This window comes from Magnolia sinica, chromosome 19 (assembly GCF_029962835.1).
Source record: "Magnolia sinica isolate HGM2019 chromosome 19, MsV1, whole genome shotgun sequence".
Lineage (NCBI taxonomy): Eukaryota > Viridiplantae > Streptophyta > Magnoliopsida > Magnoliales > Magnoliaceae > Magnolia > Magnolia sinica.
This window is the reverse complement of record NC_080591.1, coordinates 7,702,310-7,721,572: the sequence shown is the minus strand read 5'-3', so window position 1 is coordinate 7,721,572 and position 19,263 is coordinate 7,702,310. Positions and strand designations below refer to the sequence as shown.

The 19,263-nt window shown below is 40.1% G+C and overlaps 2 protein-coding genes across 2 annotated transcripts; both read right to left on the bottom strand.

The window, feature by feature from the left end:
* Positions 1 to 377: 377 nt before the first annotated feature.
* LOC131235657 (serine/threonine-protein kinase VIK-like) lies at positions 378 to 11,086 on the bottom strand. Its single transcript, XM_058232928.1, has 10 exons — positions 10,844 to 11,086; positions 9,141 to 9,232; positions 8,428 to 8,575; positions 8,213 to 8,301; positions 7,994 to 8,114; positions 7,018 to 7,097; positions 6,318 to 6,380; positions 4,432 to 4,523; positions 2,998 to 3,086; positions 378 to 494 (listed from the first exon to the last, which is right to left on the bottom strand). Exons 1-10 carry the CDS (start codon positions 11,084 to 11,086, stop codon positions 378 to 380), a joined length of 1,134 nt encoding a protein of 377 aa, XP_058088911.1.
* A 3,173-nt stretch (positions 11,087 to 14,259) lies between these two features.
* LOC131234872 (GDSL esterase/lipase 6) lies at positions 14,260 to 18,246 on the bottom strand. Its single transcript, XM_058231858.1, has 4 exons — positions 17,989 to 18,246; positions 16,671 to 16,816; positions 15,183 to 15,645; positions 14,260 to 14,637 (listed from the first exon to the last, which is right to left on the bottom strand). The coding sequence occupies exons 1-4, from the start codon at positions 18,215 to 18,217 to the stop codon at positions 14,408 to 14,410; spliced, it is 1,068 nt and encodes a 355-aa protein (XP_058087841.1). The 5' UTR covers positions 18,218 to 18,246; the 3' UTR covers positions 14,260 to 14,407.
* Between the last annotated feature and the right edge of the window lie 1,017 nt (positions 18,247 to 19,263).

The following is a 19,263-nucleotide window of genomic DNA, read 5'->3' as shown; positions in this document are numbered from 1 at the left end:
AAAAATCATGCCATCCCAGGTGGACCATACTACGTGATTTTATATAATGTTTGCATGATTTTACATGGTGTGGCCCACCGAAGCGTTGGATCCCTCTGATTTTTGGATGCCAAGGATAGAACTAGGGTCATCACATGATGGACGGATGGATTTCATGTACTCATCATGGAGGGTCTCACACATCGCATTGTAAATTAAGCTTAACCTACACTTGTTTCGGTCCTCCGTTGTCTTGTAAACCGTAGCCTTCATGATTAGTGGGCCAGCCTTATTTGTGGACCAGCTCATCTAGAAAGTGGGACCTACCTGATGGATGGTTTGGATCTTGTGCGACGAGAGTGAAAATGCCGAGTAATGAGTGAACAAGTTAAGCTTCCTTACTCTTGAATCCTGTCCGTGCATCGGCTTAGCTTGAACTTGGGCACAGTATCATTCAATGTTGGATGTGCTCTATTAGAATTTGGGTTAGAAAACAAGGCCCGTCCTTCCAGCATCTGTACAAAATTTCCCAAGATCTTATCAGTACATCATACTTCAAAAACCCAAAAGCCTGAGTCGACTCGATGTCCGGTTGGGCTGGGTTGACTAGGATTGACTCATTTGTTCTTGAGTTGGGACTCCTCCAAATGGGAGCTGTGTTGGCCCGACTCGTGCAAGTCAGGGGTGACTCGTAGTATTGAACCGGATCAGGTCAGACTGAGTTTGAGTCGACTTGGACTAGTGGCATCTAGGGCTGAAAGTCGGGCGGGATGGGTTGGGTTGGGTTGGTGCTCAACCCTAGCCCAACCCAAGGTTCCTATACCTCAGCCCCAATCCCAACCCAACTTCAGGTTAACCCGGGCTCGGTCCGGTTGGTCGAGTAGATACATACTAACATTTTCGTTATTACATTAATCTATTATATTTCAATACGCATCGTATTTTTTGTACCTAGGATTTTATTAATTATATATATGTAGTTATTTATCATAAAGAACTTCATTTTTCCTAAACAAATAAGCTAAAATATAGGACAACTACTCCTTTAAAAGTCATGTTGTGTAGCACGCAATCAATCTAGGAGAGAAGTCCGGTGCATCTTGTTAGCTTGAGTAATTGGAAATGACGTGGGCTAATGAGACCCGACGGCACTGGAATTTCATGTGCCTTCAACACAGACGATCTGCACTCAATTATAATTTACAAGTAACTTACATATCGATCGGGTTCAGGTTGGGTTGGGCAACCCAAGACCTCAACCCGAGCCCGACCCAAGTTTTATTGGGTTGGTGTTCGTCTAGCCCAAGCCTGAGACCGAACCAGATACATCCTGCCCGAGCCCAACCCAATGTCGGGTCGATCACAGGTCAGTGGTGTTGAATCTGCCCGACTTTCAGCCCTAGTTGATCAGACTCATCTGAGTCATAAAACCATGACTTGAAGGAGTCGCCAGAAGTCAACTGGGCCAGTGAGCCAACGTGATGAGTTTGGTTGATTTGGGACCAAGTCACCCTCATGGGCAGTTTCCTACTGGCTCAGCTCTGAATCTTGTCAAGTCCAATCGACTCAGTAGAGTTTTGAGTCAAGTCACCAAGTTTTAAAACTATGTTATAGAAAGTAAATGACTTATCTATCATTAAAAATCCCAACGTAATCTTTTTATACTTAAATGGTACAAAACATTTTTTCATGCATTCTAAATTTTTGTTTCCATGCGATGATTTCAAGTGAAAAATGCCTGTAAAAACGGATCATTTATGTTTAGCCTGCAGCTGGTTGTAGCTGATGAGGTCCTGATCATGAATGTGCATGATAACCCCATCTGAAAGATTGTATTATGGATTGCACTAGTTCAATATGCTCCTTGTGTAGTTACTAAAGGTTGATATTCCTCTCACAAATATAGCCCATCCATCAGGTGGGCCATGCTGGGTGGATACCCTAGCTCCAAAAATCAGGCTAGTCCTCTCATCATTTGGGCATGCTGTGTAGGGACCCTAGCCCTCAGCTGTGACCTGGTTGATGAGTGGACTGGCCTGACTTAAGGGCTGGTCATCTGCATGGTGGGTCCCACCTAGGGACGGTTTTGATGTTTACAGGACGTGGGCTAAACTGATGTGGGATTAGAAAACCTCTAATTACTGTATTACCTACTGTACTAAACCATGATTCTTAACACTACATGTGCTAGTTTCGAAATTGGCCCCCACCTCTGTCAGATTGTCAAGCTTGGGGCATACCCAAAACAGTCAAGCTGATCAGATGATCTCAACCATCTATTATTATTATTTATTTTATTTTATTTTATTTTTATTTGTATAAATTTCAAGATGAACTTGGAATACTCAGGTAAATGTATTTTTTAGCTGTCCATTTGATGGAGACCAGTTGGACATTTAGGGCCCGTTTGGATACCACCAAATAATTTACTTTTTCTACTAACAGCAGTAGACAAGTGACATAAGTAACTTTGGTCTATGAATAGTTAGAAGTAACTTTTTTACTTAAAAGTACTTAATCACTTCAGTTAAATTTTCTAGCTTTTCTACTTTTCTTAAGTTGCTGAAGAGCGGCATCAGGAGAGACGAAATAGAGGAGAAGATGATAAGTATGTTGTTTGCCAAACATACTTATCTTCTTAACAAGTAGAAACTAAGATAAGCTACTTGTGGAATAAGTAACTTATCTTAAGTAACTTACAATCCAAACGCCCCCTTAGGACCGTCTGTCAGTGCAATTTCTGGGTTATGTACCAGCCACAAAGACCCACAATTTGGATGGTCTGGATTGATGTACATGCATGCCACATGAATGGCCATCGAGCAGTCACCATTTCTTCAAAAATAGACGTATTATATAAAGAAGGTCCCCAAAAGAAATGAATGCACCATGATAAGAGATTAATGCATGCATGGATGACCAAATCTACCTTGATAAGTAGAAGATGAAATGTGGAACTTCAAAAAGAAATTCAGACCGCGAATTTTTATAAATATTCGTGGCGAGTGGCAACTTTACCTCGTAGAATATACTGGCAAATGCTTCGATATCTTTCTTCTTCTGGCATGGAGAATTGCAAATGGAGCCTGAGTTATCATTTCTCTGACCTGTTAAACACGAGATTTATAGGTTAGAGCCTTTTATGAAACTTAGGTCCAATGACATTTTTATAAATTTTTCTGCTCAATTGATATTTCTTCCGCGCAATTTCATCGTAAATGGAAAAAAAATGGACACTTTTCCTTTTTAATCTTTAGTCCGATGTAGGGTAAACATTGGAATTTTTATAGCTTTATAAAAGTCTTCTGCCCTAGCCTTTTATTCACCTGCATAGATGTTCGAGGGCAAAGGCATGGTCGTAAAGGCACTTTAGGTGCACTTTGCACTTTGCATGTATGCATCCTTTCAAGGACTTTTTTTGTTGACCTCTTAGATCTCAAAATGATCAAAATGCCCGTTAGTTTGAATTAAAAGATGCTGTTGTGCCCTTGCAGATAGGCAAGGGCAACTAACCACTCCGCTCTCTAAAACATCTGTTTTATGCTAATTTCCTCTTGGGTTTCAATCAAAATCAACTATATTTTGAGATAATCTAATATTGCTCTTACAAAGCTGCCGGGGTTGTTCTTGGGTGTTGCAGACTCCTATATGACGACAATTTCGATGGGCCTTATTCTAGTGGCAGACTTATGGAAACCTGTTGCAAACTTGGTTAGATTTGAGTGGGGAAATTTACTGTATTAAGTGTGATCCGCTACTCAATCAAGAATTTCTCTCTCCCTAACCAAACTGAACAACTTGTTCAACTAAAAAACATTTCTCCTTGTTATATATATAAAGGTGGAAGCACACCACTTGTAACTTTGTTGATGTGGAAAATTAATGTACATTCATTCGGGTGGGCACCACAAAAAGAAACGGGCTACACATATCTTATAAACCACTAGAAAAACAGAAAAAAAAATACAAGCGGAAGCATTGCGAAACCCGATGAAAACATTTTTCCTTAGTTTACCGAAAAAAATAAAATAATAAAAAATCTCCTTGATAGTCTGTCTTTTACAATGATAAGCACATTCTGTATTGGTGGGGTCTAGTTTGGTGATCCAAAACCTTCGATCTATGGGCTTCACATGGATGAGGGGTGCCCTAAAATTCTGCCAAAGTGGAAGATCCTAACCCTTTGATAGGTGGCCTAAAATAAATTTTTAAGAAAGAAATATCAAAATTTTGTGAGATTTGGATGGCTGGGAGCTTCCAATCTGGAAGATTTCTAGGTTGTCCCACATCCACAGTACAGTCCATCAGATCAACAGTCTGGATCATGAATTTGGGTCCTAATTGTAGAGAATGGATGTGTCTGGAGATACCACTTGGTTCCTAATGCATCAACACCCAATATTGGAAAAAAAAAAATGCAAGCAAATTTACAATTTCAATATGATGACATACAGTTTTCATGAAAAGGGTCTATCTGTTCGTAAAGCATTTGAACCCAATATTCACCAATCTTCAAGTGCCCCCCTTCATCTTGCAGCAAGTTCCTACACTCCAAAGAACAAAGGAGACTTAGTTAAAAATGGAAAACATCCATGAATTGGATATCTGATTTTGGTATTAGTCCAGATCAGAAGATCTTAGCCCTTCTATGTGGTTGCCTACAAATGGATAGTCATTCAGTGAAAAGGGGAAATATTGAAGGGTTATAATATTCCGATCTTGGATATTTCTGCATCTCAGATCAATGGTTTGGATCACCGATATATGGTCCCACATGTATGAATCTTGCATAATGCGATATGCAACAGTTCTGTTTACAGATGCAAGAAATCATCAGATAATTCCAAAAATCTCTTTACTTGAAAAAAAAAAAATCAATCTGTCAGACTAGAAATTTTCATTTCAATCAATGTAAGAATTCCGTGTTTCCAGCCTTGTAACTCTACCACAATCCAACCATTGAGCATAGAACCTCTCTGTATTGAAAGAAAGCTTACATCCAATTTGAAATGCTATTCTTACAAAACCTCCATGATTGACATAAAGAAATCTACTTGACTAAAATTGTGAGTTTTGGAAATTTTCTCAACACCATAAAACAAATTTCAAATATTGGGTGTATGCTTGAGATCCAAGCTTTCCATCAGGTGGGCCACACTGCTTAGGTCTTCTGGCATGAAAACTAGGCCATTTCACTCTTCATGTGTGCTACATTGCACAAAACAAATGGATGGCTAGTACATTGTTTTAGCTGCATGTTTGTTTTGGATGCCGTGGCCTACTGATGGAAAGCTCGGATCTCAGACATATGTGCATATTGGCATGTGTGATTGAATGTAGATGGGAAGGGCTTTGCACACGTGTGGGCTTAGCAAACCTCTAATTCTTAATATGCATAAATGTATCAATCATTTGACAATCATTTTCCCACCCAAACAACCACAGAGAAATCATCTCTTTATCACGACATTTTAGTCCTCTATCATACATACACCTCAGTACACTGGAAGGTTTATAGCTAAGATCGCGTTTGGATGCGCAAATAAATCAAATTGCAATAATTTGTTCCATGAGGTGTAAGCAATTATTTTTCTTTCAACTTGCACTTGAAAGCGATATAACTGGAATTCAATTGCTATTTCCTTATTGTGGTAAACTAAAATTTGGTCATTTCTTTACGGCCTGTTTGGGTACCACTTCAAAAATGATTTCATCTCGTTTTGTTAAATTGTGATTATGCGTTAGAGATAGATTTTTTTTGATAGGGATTAAAATTATAACCAACAATGTACATAAACTATGATCTCTAATACGCAATTGATGTTACTTAAAATGACATAAACTCATTTTTAAGTAGCACCCAAACATGCCCTTAATTATTGCAATTCAATTCAATAGTGCATCCAAATGCAACCTAAAACTAAAATCAAAGGGAAAAGGCTGAAATACAAATGAGATCTGCTACCATAACAAGTAACCGAAAAGCTTTCGCTTTCTTTGCAATATAAAGAAATACTACAAAAAAAATGCTGACGTAACAAGGGATTTACAACTCATTAAACTGCTAAAAAAAGTCTGACGGGGAATGATTTTCAAATGAAAGACGATGTATTTGTATTCTATTATGAATAATTACCAAACACATCAAATGTAATACTGATTTAAGACAACAACATATATATATATATATATATATATATATATATATATATATAGAGAGAGAGAGAGAGAGAGAGAGAGAGAGAGAGAGAGAGAGAGAGAGAGAGAGAGAGAGACACTCAAATATACTGCAATGCACATATATTGAAGACTGCATAACCTAGTGATATAGTACTCACCTGGTACATAAATTATTATGGACGATAGCGTTAGGCTTGTGCTGGTGAAGGTAATTCATTCCCCTGTAAAAGAAAACCATTGCATCATATGTATTATTCAGATGTTTGATAGATAGCCATCCTTTCTATGCACTCTTCACTCCTGCCAACCTGGCTAGTGCATGAGACAACCACTCATTGTACTGGCCAACCACATGCAAAATGAATGATGGTTTAAAAGAACTTGCCAATAATCACATTCAACGCACATATGTGGCCAGCCTGATGTGGGTATGAGCCTGATCCTTGCATATGGTCATCTTCATGGTGGTGAGCATCCAGCGAATTGGTCATATGTCCTATACACTAGCCAGGTTCGCATGTGTATTGCATGTAAAGGTGCAGGTGGGACTAGAAAAACCCTTGCTGATGATCGAAAGGACAAGAACCACTATCGGAAACAGAAACCGTATGATCTCTTCTGATGAAAATAAATTGTACAGAGATATGAAGGATACTCTCTTCTATACACTAGTGTTTGGTTGCACCAAATTAGACTGATTAGTAATGAAATTTCATGATATTTGGTGCAACCAAACGTACCCTTAAATAATTTATTTTATTTACTACAGTACTAAGAACTAGACAAAGGGGCTTTGCATCTAGGGATAAAACATCAATTCTCTGAAGAAATGTATATATGCTGAAGGAAGTGCTGTACCGGGCAATATCCAAAGCATAGCGCACCGATGTGGGTACGTCGAAGCGAACTCTTTTTCTCAAAATATTACATAGATTCCCCTATAATAGCAAATCCACAATCCAAATCAGCAAAAAATGATCAAGATAACTATATATAGTAAGTATAATGAAAAGAATTTTTATATTGTGCGTGTCTGGTTATCTCAAATTTTATGAAACAATATGAAATCATTTTGCACCAAATTAGACTGATTGGTCATGAAATTCACGATATTTGTTGCAACCAAACGCAACCTTATTTATTTTGGATTTTGATAGGCTTTCATGTAAATTTCTTATTGGTATCTCAAGACAAATAATCCGCAATTTATGTCTTAAACATAGTTATCTTCAACAAACTATGGATTCATCAGGTGGGTTCCACTCTGAATGGGCTGCTGTAACAAAATATCACTGATCGGATGATATTAACTGTCAGATCAGCATCTGGAACTGGACCTTGGAAAAACATATTGGCAGTGGTCAACATTGAATGTGGCAAGTACCAACAATCAGATGGGTAGGATGATCCAATTTGTGCAATTTGAGGACAATGGCCCTTCTACTGAGGGATCCACCTTATCCAGATCATGGAACACCAATGACATGATTCCAAATTTTGATGCATGACACCAGATAAGAGAAGAACTGATCATAGCTTTGAATATCTATATTTTTCTGTCTGCATAAGAGTATAACTTAAGGCTGCATTCGGCTCCGGATGTAGAAAAATAATTTGCAATTTTTTGGGATTTATGCTCTTAGTAGAAACAATACTTGTGTGGATGAAAAAGAGCACTTCCTTTCCAATACAATGAAAAATAGCTCCATTTGAAGATTAGGTGGGTCCTACAAAATGGGTTAGCTTCCTAGATATCTCAGTAACTTAAAAACTTCAAAGGGAATGTAAAAGGGAAGGATGGTCCATTAATAACTATTAAGTATCAGAAACATACACCCGACAAGAACTCTGTGATCAAGATCATCTCTTCCCCATGCACAATTGCACCAAGAAACTGCACGATATTCGGGTGGCGAAGTTCCCTTAGAAGAGACAATTCCTTTGCAGACAGTCTCCTGTTTAAAACAGAAACCATCAAGATTTCCACCATTCTCTAAAAAGTCCTAACCATAATAAAAGACAAAAGAATAAGAGTAAAATATAGTCAATGTACATTTCAGGTTTGGATATTTTTGGTTGGATTATTGTCTTAATGACCCATGTTCCACGCCATTTGACCTTCTCAGATTCCCCATAGAAACCCTGCAAATCAAGAGGAAATTACAAAATCCCCATTACTGTTTGGCTAGATCTATTATTGCAAATCAATTCAATACTGCATGCAAACACACCTTAAAGAGAAACAATAAGAAGTTCCTACTTTGATACCTGGTCAATTGGAGATGAATGCTCTAAATTCAACTCAGAAAGATCAATATTCACTTCATTCAAGCCCTGTTCATGTGCAAAAGTCTGCACATAGGGTTTAAAAAAGTAAATGATTTCAGCAGAAAATCTTGAATTGTGCAGATTATTTCTATTCATTTCATTCGTTTAGCCAAAGAACTGAAAAACGATAGTTTTTTTTTTTTTTTTGTTAGCTTGTTAGTACACCCACTGTCAGTTCACACTTCACTGTTAGCCACCCCCACTAGGGAATCGATATCAAGACCTCAGTGTTGAAACGAGGTATCTTTCACTCAGTCTACCACTTGAGCTGTGGATCAGGGTTGAAAAATGATAGTTGGGTGGTGATTGGAATTTTGAGTGGCCACATTACAGGATGGAAGACTAATAACTGGATCTAGCATACATGTGCATTGTTAGCATGTGCCCATGAAATCCTCTACAGGCCTGATTGGACAAATCAAATTTGCATGTTTGTACTTGCCTCTGACACATGAAAACGTTGCATATGTACGCAAGATCCAACACATTCATGGGGAGGCTTCCTCTGTATCATTTCCTTGGACCAACAATCAGACTAGTCTGTGATACAATGTGCCACATGCATACAAAAGTATCAGACATGAAAAATGGAACATTCAAGCAAAAAAGAAGAGGACTACTTGGAATGGATATAGAAATAAAATTCAATTAACAGAGAATGATCGGTGATAGAATCCTTGGCACCATTTACTTCGAGTATCCTGCAGATATCTCTATGTCCGTAGAGTCTAGCATCTGTCAAAGGCTTCATATTTCCAACAGTCCAATGTCAGAGCAGTTGTTACTCCATTCAAAACATGCAGGCTTCATATTTCCAACAGTCCAATGCACAAGTGAATTGCTTTATGAATATTAGATTTAGGGTGTATTTGGCAGCGCCAAATTTCATGAAATTTGATGAAAATTTACACTAAAAGTGGATTGATAGTATCTTTTATGCGGAAGTAGCCCTCAAATTGCAGTTACGCTCTTTTAAGTCCAAATTGAAATTTAAAATAAAAATAAAAATTGCAGTTTGGAGTCTTGATCCTCAATATGAAAACCATGGTTGCTTTCACTTTATGTGAATAATAATCACAATTCAATTTTATATCACATCCAAACACACACTTCAAGTTCTACTTCAAGACTAACAGTGTTGTGCAGGCAAATCAAAGAACACAAGGCATCACAAGAAAGCTTTTAGGAATAGTCTGAGAAAATTAAAACAAGGATTCCGTTCTGTACATATGGAGCCTGTCGTTCACTTTTCCAGACTGTTGATTTGATGGGTCCCACCTTGTCCCAGTAAACTGCAAATTTCCCAGCTAGGAAGATTCTAACCTGTCAATCTTTCTCCCTTTCTTGTTTGAATTTATACTTTTGCTGTATCTTTTCTTAATGTATGCCACTGGTTTTGAAGTGCTATGGGGCTATCCACCATCCAGTGGGGCCCGCCAGATCAACAGTTGGGATCACCACACTATGCGCCCACATGTACATTTGCTGACACAGGAACCTACAATTCCTCATGAATAAAATTATTCAAAATTTATAACCGATATCGGTGATTCCATACTCCACTTTCAAGGAACAAATGCATCAATTTTTCATATATGATTCCATACTCCACTTTCAAGGAACAAATGCATCAATTTTTCATATACACCACATCGTGATCGGTGGGCCACATTTCATCTTTTTCATTTTTGTTTTTCCTTTTTTTAAAAAAAATAAAATAAAAATAAAATGTAGATAACAGGTGAATGTACAAGACTACACTCTTGTGCATCACCAGCATTTGGTAAATTCAAATTAAGGTACATATTAGGAATTTGAGGCCAAGATGCTAATAGATTTGATAATGTGTTCCACTTCAAAGAGGAATTTCTATAAACAGATCATTTTCTATTAATTGGAAGGGCTCAATCCAGTTACTTTCTTATTCGTGCGGCCCACTTCTAGTAGTTACAAGCTGGAGAAGCCTGCAGATCAGCCCTGTGCCTCCAACAGCACATCATTGTTCTTTCATGTGCACTCTGATGCTTATTGGATCTTGAAACATCATTCAATTGGGCATTGTTTGGATGCTCAAATTAACACAACCGCAATTCAATCAAATGACGAAACTGGCAGCCCTCAGATTGGCGATCTCGGTCATTCCAAGTCCGACTTGGCAGGCATGGAATTGCAATCAGTGGTTGGTCTTTATCGAAAATTAAAATGGCCCCACCTCTGTTTCGGTAACATTATACTTAATTGAGTTATTGCAATTCAATTCAACTGTCGATCCAAACACGCTATCAGTTTCTAACAAAATAAAAAACTTCAATCCACTTATTGCAGAAATGCTAAATTCAGTAGTGTAAATACTTACAGTCCGCTGCCAACGGTCTTCGAGATTGACACTGGCTTTGTATAGTATCAGTAGCTCCACAATAGAAGCATGGCCCTCACTAGCAGCAAGATGCAAGGCTGTCCTCTTATCGTAGTCTTGTACATCTGGAGAGGTCCCTTCTCTCAACATCTGATTGAGGCCCACCTTATCACCCCTTGAAGCACAGCTGAGAAAGCTTCCAATCAACTGCATGTCGAAATCGTCTGATGACTCCTGATCCATTGCTAAGCATTCAAGCATTCTATGCTTCAATCAACCTGGAAAATGGAAACATCAGGATTCAATATATAGACCATGCAAGTCTATTTGAACTTGTCCAATCATCGTTCGGTCCACACTCGTGTGTCGAATTGTAATGTTGGTGAGTTGTCTTTAACCATCCAATTTTCAGTACATGTATGGCCACCCCAAATGACTAGACGGCCGTGATTCTTGGGTAAAGATGCATAAATGGTCAGGCCTATTCCTGGATGAGCTACTCGGTGAGTAAACGTACAGCTGAGTTGGGTTGACTCGAAGACTTGGCCGAGTCTTCATATATTTGACCCGTTGAATCAGAACATGGGATAGTGTCATGATCCCCCAGTTCGTGCAGATAGGGCCCATGCATCAGTGGTCCATACCATTGATGAGAGGGGTCAAATTATGAGTTAGAGATTTCTCAAAAATCACCTATATTAATGTTCAATGGTAAATGCATTGCGTTTCAAAATTAAGATCATGGGTTCAAGTGTCCATGTGCGGTGTCTGTGAAAAAAAAGAGAGTTCATGATCCTTAAATCAGTAGCCTAGAAACAAATGTCTAAGAGAAAAAAGCACGACAATGGTTCAGAAAAATGGCCAGAACTGGATATGTAGGATCGTCTAGTGTCTCCAAGAGATCAATGGTCTTGATAGCCATACCATGGGGCCCACCTGTAGTGAATTGGTGCATGCAAACGTGCACACGCACGTGCACCAACATGGACACATGAGTTGAAATATGAATAATGAAATACATGAATTAAAAAAAGAAAAAGGAAAAAAGAAAAAAGATAACCAAAATGTTACTCTCTTTCAGAAACCTCTACAAAGATGGGAAAAACCAATCACAGAAGATGATGATCCATATGCATGCACATCATGCACCTCAAATTAGACCTTTGAAGCCATGGGCCACACTACAGATGGGCTATAAACCAAAAAAAAAATCTCACAAAATGTACGGATCTACCTGCTTGATTGGTGGATATCCTATGGACTGCTGAAGCAAAAATAAAAAATAAAAATTGTTAAGGTCCAAATTCAACAAATGAATATCCATCAACCACAGATTAGGATAATCTGATCAATCTGATTTTGGATTCTACGCCCCATCAATCTGATTTGTCAGGCAATGCCCCATGTTGATAGCTTGCATCCAAGCAAGCAGAGTCCACAGAGTCACGACCTAGTCGTGACCAAACCATTTATCAGACATCTATTTAAACCGATTTGCTTATATGTCCACCTTAATGTCAAGACCATTCATCTACAAGGTTCTGCCGTTAATGGCCGACATATAGCCGTCCATAGAAAGCTGGAAACAACTGCCCAGAGAAGCGGTTTCTAACACATCTTCCTAAGGATGGCCATGAACTTCACCGGTGAGATTTTTCCCATGTAAGGACTATATGGTGGGTACTTGTATATGAACAGTGTTGATCATTGCAACCCAAAAGACTCTCTTGCTTTGAAATTTATATGTTTGAGAAATGTGGAAAGATGAAAGAATGATATACCTTTTGATGGTGTTGGATTTCTGCAATGAATTGCGAAGATTTTGATTTCTGAAAATTTAGGATTATGATTAATTTTTTAAAATTTGTTTTGGGTTTTAGGAGGGAGGAGTGAAGGACGGAGTATAAGACATTTTTTGAGGGAAAAGTGACGGTTTGCTCAAGGGAGGTTCGCTTGTTTATAACGACCGTTTGAAATTCCTCAATATAAAATCCACTTGTATTGATAGACACATTACATGAACGGATGGATCCAAGTGACTGAACACCGTTCATGGTAAACGTTAAGTGGAAAGGGGTCCTGCAATTAGATCACATACACACAATGCAGTGGGCCCTATGTGTAGATCCACTCATCAGATGGTCCCCAATCCGTGAAAGGAATAGATTGGTTTAGACAACCTAGTCAAGTTCTTGCATTCGTGATGTATGGAATCTTCCATTTGGCCTGATGGATGGCTCAAATCATGCGCAAATGTGAGCATGGCTAAACGACTCAGCGACTCAGATTGACTCGTCTAGTACTTTGACTCGCAACTTGCCTGCGTTAGGTGAACCAGCCCAACTCAGTTGAGTCAGTGGTGATGAACTGCATCGGTTCCACCATGTCCGCATAGACTCAGACGAGTACGCGACTCAACCTTTCTCATCTTAAAACCATGCATAGGACCCTCCACTATGACCCTCTGCGTCATTGATGCAGGACCTGAGCACATATACATTTTTAGCATGGTTGAACTAAAAGAAGGTCAAACGGAAGTGGGAGTAATCCATCAAATTTGAGCCCGATCCTACGTGACATGACCTTACTGGCTTTGGTGTGTCACGTTTGAAAAAAAATTCAAACCAAATAGGAAGAAATCGCTATTTGAAGTGTGAATCATAAATCGGCCATAACTTTTGATCCATGTATTGTTACTGTACGCACGACCTATCAATGTTTATCATAATGGCCCTTCTGGGGTCAATTGACCCACAAAGTAGATGGCCTCTATCGTGTCATGAGAAAACATATCCTTTCAGTTCAAAAATGATTTTTATTTTTTTATTTTTTTTTAGAGATTTAGATTTCAATATTTTTAAGAAATTACTTGTAATCATGTTAGAACCCCTCAAATAAATTTTATTTAGATTTTCTTTTTTTGACCAATTAGGGTTTTAGATGAGTTTTACTATTTTGGATCATTTTTATTAGGATTGGCTTTTGTTATTTTTGGTAATTACGAATTTCGGTTTTATTTTTCTTTATTAGTAATGTAATTGAGAGTTGATGTACATTAAACATATTCAATAAAATTATTTAAGTTTTTTTTTTTTTTTGGATTCAAAAAACTACTTTGTAAATTCAAGATTTGAAGCAGTTAAGGAAGACGGTGTTCTTTCTCATTATCTCTTCATGCTCACTCACGTGCCAAAGAGGGAATTAGAGTAAAAGATGGAAATGATCCATCCAGAGAGATTGCGGTTTTGTTTCACTCAGTAATAGTACTGTTACTGGCAGGACACCTTTGAAGCAACCTAAGCCGTTGATCTATCAAGACCCATCAATGTTGGGCCATTCTCTAATCCGACTTGACTCAGATGAGTCGCATCTGACTCGGACAAGTCATTAATTCTTGACTGCAACACACACAAGCATTCCCATAAATAATCTGAGTATTATATTAATATTAATATTATTTCTATCAATGTTTGTGAAAAGAAGAATCAAACAACAAAAAGATGCTACATTTCTTCATTGCAGCAGTTGCATGAGGTGCTTTTGTAACCGTTGGATGAAGGATTTTCAGACAGTGATGTTCGCAAGAGTCCTGAGATTAAGGGGCCTGATCCGCTGCTGCTTGCCACCCCAGAAAGCCTTTGTGATGAGCTTGTAAGCGTGCTCCGTTGGATGGAAATAATCCCAAAACAGGAATTCGTTGGGATTCCCGCACACTTTGTATTCTCCAGTCCCACATTGTACCATACCACCCAGAGTGCCCTCACCACAGCAGGCATTAGTTGTATTAGAGAAGCCTGTAGATTGTATATAGTTAGTGTTAATGGTAACGTATGTGGGGCCCATTTGCGACGGCCCCAGATCGTCGATTTCAGGGTTACGCTGCTGATGAGTGTACCAAAGATCTCCTAGTTTGGAAATCCTAACCCTTGGATCTTTGGCCCTATGCAAGGTTGAGGACCCCACCAAGTCAGAATCCTTGATCCCTAAACCATGGGCCCCATGTTTGTCGTGTCAAAAGAGTAATTCTAAATATAACATGAAGGCAAATAGGTATTAATTAAGACTGTGGGGCTAGCCCACTCCAAAGGTCCATAGGTGAACTGGGTGATTGATCCCTGAAACATGGGTCCATGCTTACCCAAGTTGGGCCTCACCGGGCTCATCGCCCGGGTAGTTTGCCAGACATATACAGGTCCAGCTAGCCCCTTCCAGCCTAATTGCAATTGGACAGCTCTGGGCCACCATCCAAATATCAGCCCACAAATGTTATGCATGGCGGCCCAGCCGGGTTGCGTACCTCGCCATATTTGGGTTTAGCCTTAATTAATGACAGTATTACCATAATCCTTAGGAGAAGCACGGAACCGTTGGATGATGTCGAACGTGGCTCCATAAACACCGACAGCCCCTGGGAGCTTTGTGGGCACATCCTTAATCAGGCTTTCTAAGCCCAAGTTGAATTTCATCACCATTTGGTTCATTGCCTCATGACACACGTCCATTGGAGCCCCCAAGAGCGTCCGTGCGGGTACACAGCCAACTGGGCCTAATCCAAACACAGCAATGCGACGTGCGCCGAGTTCGTAGATGCACCGGATCATGTGCTCGACTTCTGTGATCATAGTGCTGACGAAGGCATCTGCATCGAGTTTCGGGGTGTAGAAGGGGATGAAATACTGGAAGATGTCGTTGGACCCAGACTCGAAAAAGAAGAAGGACCGTTCGATGATCTTCTTGTCGATCTTGTTCTGATTCACTAGGGCTTCAAACTGTTGTAGCTGGGTCTGGATGGGGGTCACACCCTGTAAAAGACTCAAAGAGATCAAAATGCTGCAACACAAACACTCATACATGAGGAGGTTCACATGCAGCTAGTTGGACCACTAAATTATGTTCCAACTAACACATTATTTCCAGACTATCACCAATGTATGACATCCAAGACATTCAAAAGGTTGGCCCACCAAAGAAGAACACAGAGAACGTGGACCAGTGGGCCTTTTATTCATCACAAGCCCATTGGTGGTGGGCTGGGTCAGAAGCCCAAGATTCCAGCCCGCATATGAGAAGTTACCTTTGCCATTTTTTCTATTATAGTTTACAAGATAAGTCCTCCAAAAATGAGGAATTATCAAAATGGTTTAAAGACCCGACCACTCAACCTGACTCGTTTGGCCTAAATTGAGTCATGACTCATCGATTCAGTGCTGAATCGGCAAGACTTGCCTGAGTCAGGCATGAGTCGGGTCACTGTATCAGGTTGGATTTGACCGAGTCTGAGTTGACTCGGATGAGTCGCATCAGACTCATTACAGTCCTAAAACCATAGGTAGAGCTTTTCTAATTTCACAGGCGTGTGAGATCTCATGCCATTCACACGCAGGCACATGTGCCAATATGGAACACATGAAGATATGAGCTTTCCATCAGGTGGGCTACTCTGCTAGCTTAAATATCAGCCCATTACACAGGTGGGCCACAAATTCAAATCAAATGGACGGCCAAAAATTAAAATGTTGTTTAAACTCTGTTTACTTCCTACTTGTGGCCACCTCAGGAATGAAACGGTGGGATTTTTGAAGGCAGAAGATCATTCTAATTTCCAACTAGATGGAAAGCTCAAATCCTATACACATGTTCGATATTGGCACATGTGTGTGAGACCAAGCTATAAAATGCACATGCAAGAAGGTAACATCTAGTGAGAGAAAGATGGTCCATGTTATCATAACATTAGTGCAAATGGCTCAAAAAATATCTATCTTCAACCGTAGGATTTGCATATGTTGCTTACTTACGCCATCAAAACGGGCATTGTTTTGCTTACCGAATCTGCGTTCGTTTCCTTCATAACACCACTCCCAGCACTCGCGAAATTCATCCCGTTCGCCGGATAATCCTTACGGCTCCTGTTCCTTACTTGCATCTCCGCTTCCAAGTATGGCTTTTGCAGATCGATGCCTATCATCTCGCCTGCATTCATTTCATCCATAACAATATCATCAACATATACAATAAGAAACAAATGTAAGTGTACTTAAATAATTTATTTTTTTTAAAAAAGATTTTTTCCTCGTTGTGCTTGAGGGCCCATTGCCAAGTGTCCTACATGTACGGTTAATAAAAACTCCAAAGAGTTCATCTATACTCATGGGACGATCTTAGCCGATCCAACAATCCTAACCATCCAATTTTTCCAACTAACATGGGTGGGGACTTTTTTCTTTTTTCAATTACCTGAGGGTCATAAATAGGATGGCTAGGGATGTATAATTGATGTGATCAGGGTTCCATTAGGTTGGGCTGGGCTGGGCTCGATGGACCCAGCCTGACCCATGAGTAGGGGTGTACATTGGGTCGAACTGAGTTGAGCTGGCCTCAATCAGCTCGACTCGGCTCGGTCAACAGACACACCTAGCTCGTGTTCGGCTCGGCTCAGTCAGCAGACACACCCAGCTCGTGTTCGGCTTGGCTCGGTGACTGAGCCACCATGTCCAGCTCGACTAGGCTTGGTCAACAGATCGGACCAGTTCGAGCCGAGCTTGAGCTCGAGTAGAGAGAGAGAGAGAGAGAGAGAGAGAGAGAGAGAGAGAGAGAGGCTAGGCCCTAAGATCGCTGGTCGAGCACGACGAGCAGAAAGAGAGGCTGTAGGGTCGCTGGTCGGGCGAGCGGGGTTATTTTTAAACAAAAGAAAAAGGGTAAAGTAGAGATTTAGGTTTTTGTTTTTATTTTTATATTGCCTGACCAAGTTGAGCCGAGTTCGAGCTATATATCGAACTGGGTCGAGTTGAGCTTTGCCTAGCTCAAACTCAGCTCGTTTTGAACTCTAAAAACCAGCTCGACTCGGATCGAACTCAGTTTCGAACCGAGCCGAATCGAGCTTTTTTCGAGCCAAGTCGAGCGAGTTGACCAAGCTAGCTTGGTTCCTGTACACCCGTGCCCATGAGCTGAGGAACTGGGCCAATTAATGTTAAATAGCCCAATTGCAACACTAATACTTGTACATTTTCCATCTAGTTCTGGCCCATCAGATGAACAGTTCAGATCGCCTGCCCAAGCAGTCATTTCATCAGCATGGATTGGCCAAACAATGTATCCTTCATGATCGTCGGATCGACATGGGGTTGGAGAAATCTACGACTCACAGACGAAATCAGCGACCGTTCTCCCATTCGTGAACCGTCCCGTTGGGTGACGGAAGAAGCTTTGACCGTACGGTGGAAAATCTGCCTGGATGGTGCAGTTTTTATTGAAATGGTTATTCCCAGCGTCGAAGATCGAATCTCCGAATATGAAGATCGCCGGGACATCGATCGACGATCCAGATGCAACCAAGATCCAGAGAAAGAGAGAGAAGAGTAAGGTCTTCTCCATGGATGGGCTTTGTTTGATGGGCTGAAGGAGAGGGTGTGGGCTTTTAAGGTGATGAGAGAAGAAATGCTACTCGCACTCAGCTCAGTGCACTTGCCTCACACATGAAAATTGAGTAATTCTTCCGCAAGATCAGACCAGATTCTTGTGGATTAGATCCCATCCATCCAAAATCAGGTAAAAATGATCATCAGGTGGGGCGCACATCTAACCAACCATTCAGAATTTTTATGTACAGGTCTGGCCCAGCCTATCATCAAATCGGCCTGGTTTTTAAAATAAAGCATCTAAGTTATGTGGATCGCTTGACGAGTGGCTCTGATCTCGCACATATGTGCCTAGTTCTCATGTGTGAGGTGAGAGCACTTTGAGAGTACACTCGAGCACATGCAATTCGTTTTCCTTTGAGAGAGAGAGACAAAATGAAACGGATGTCACGAGCAAAGTGCAGTCGCGCGGATACCTTTATTTGAAAAAGGTAGAAGCTTTTGGGGCCCATCTTTTATAGGATTCCAATGTTTGTTGCATAATCTGTAGGGTGGACCCCACCATCTATACCCACTTTCATGGCTGAATGCACCCATTTTTTCACCCTACTTTCAGCTCTAAAATAACGGACGCGGATCACCACCCCCACAAGTGCTGTTGTGATGTGTTGGGCGCTGTGGGGCCCATATTGATGTATGTATTTTATATCCACGCCGTCCATCAGTTTTTTCATATTATTTTATGGAATTAAATTAAAAAATTATTTAGATCTTAATCTCAAGTAAACCACACTACAAGAAAAAGTGGTGATTGAATTCCCACCATTAAAAACTTCTTGGGGTCACAAAAGTTTTGGATTAAGCTGATATTTGTGTTTTCCCTTCACCAAGGACTGTGTGACCTTATCAACAGGTTGGATGGAAAATAAAGATTACGGTGGGCCCTAGGAAGGTTTCAACGGTGGGTGCCATGTATCCACTGTTTCCTGTGGTGTGGTCCACTTAAGCTTTGGATCTGCTTCTATTTTTGGATTATGCCCTAAAATGAGATATAAAGACGGA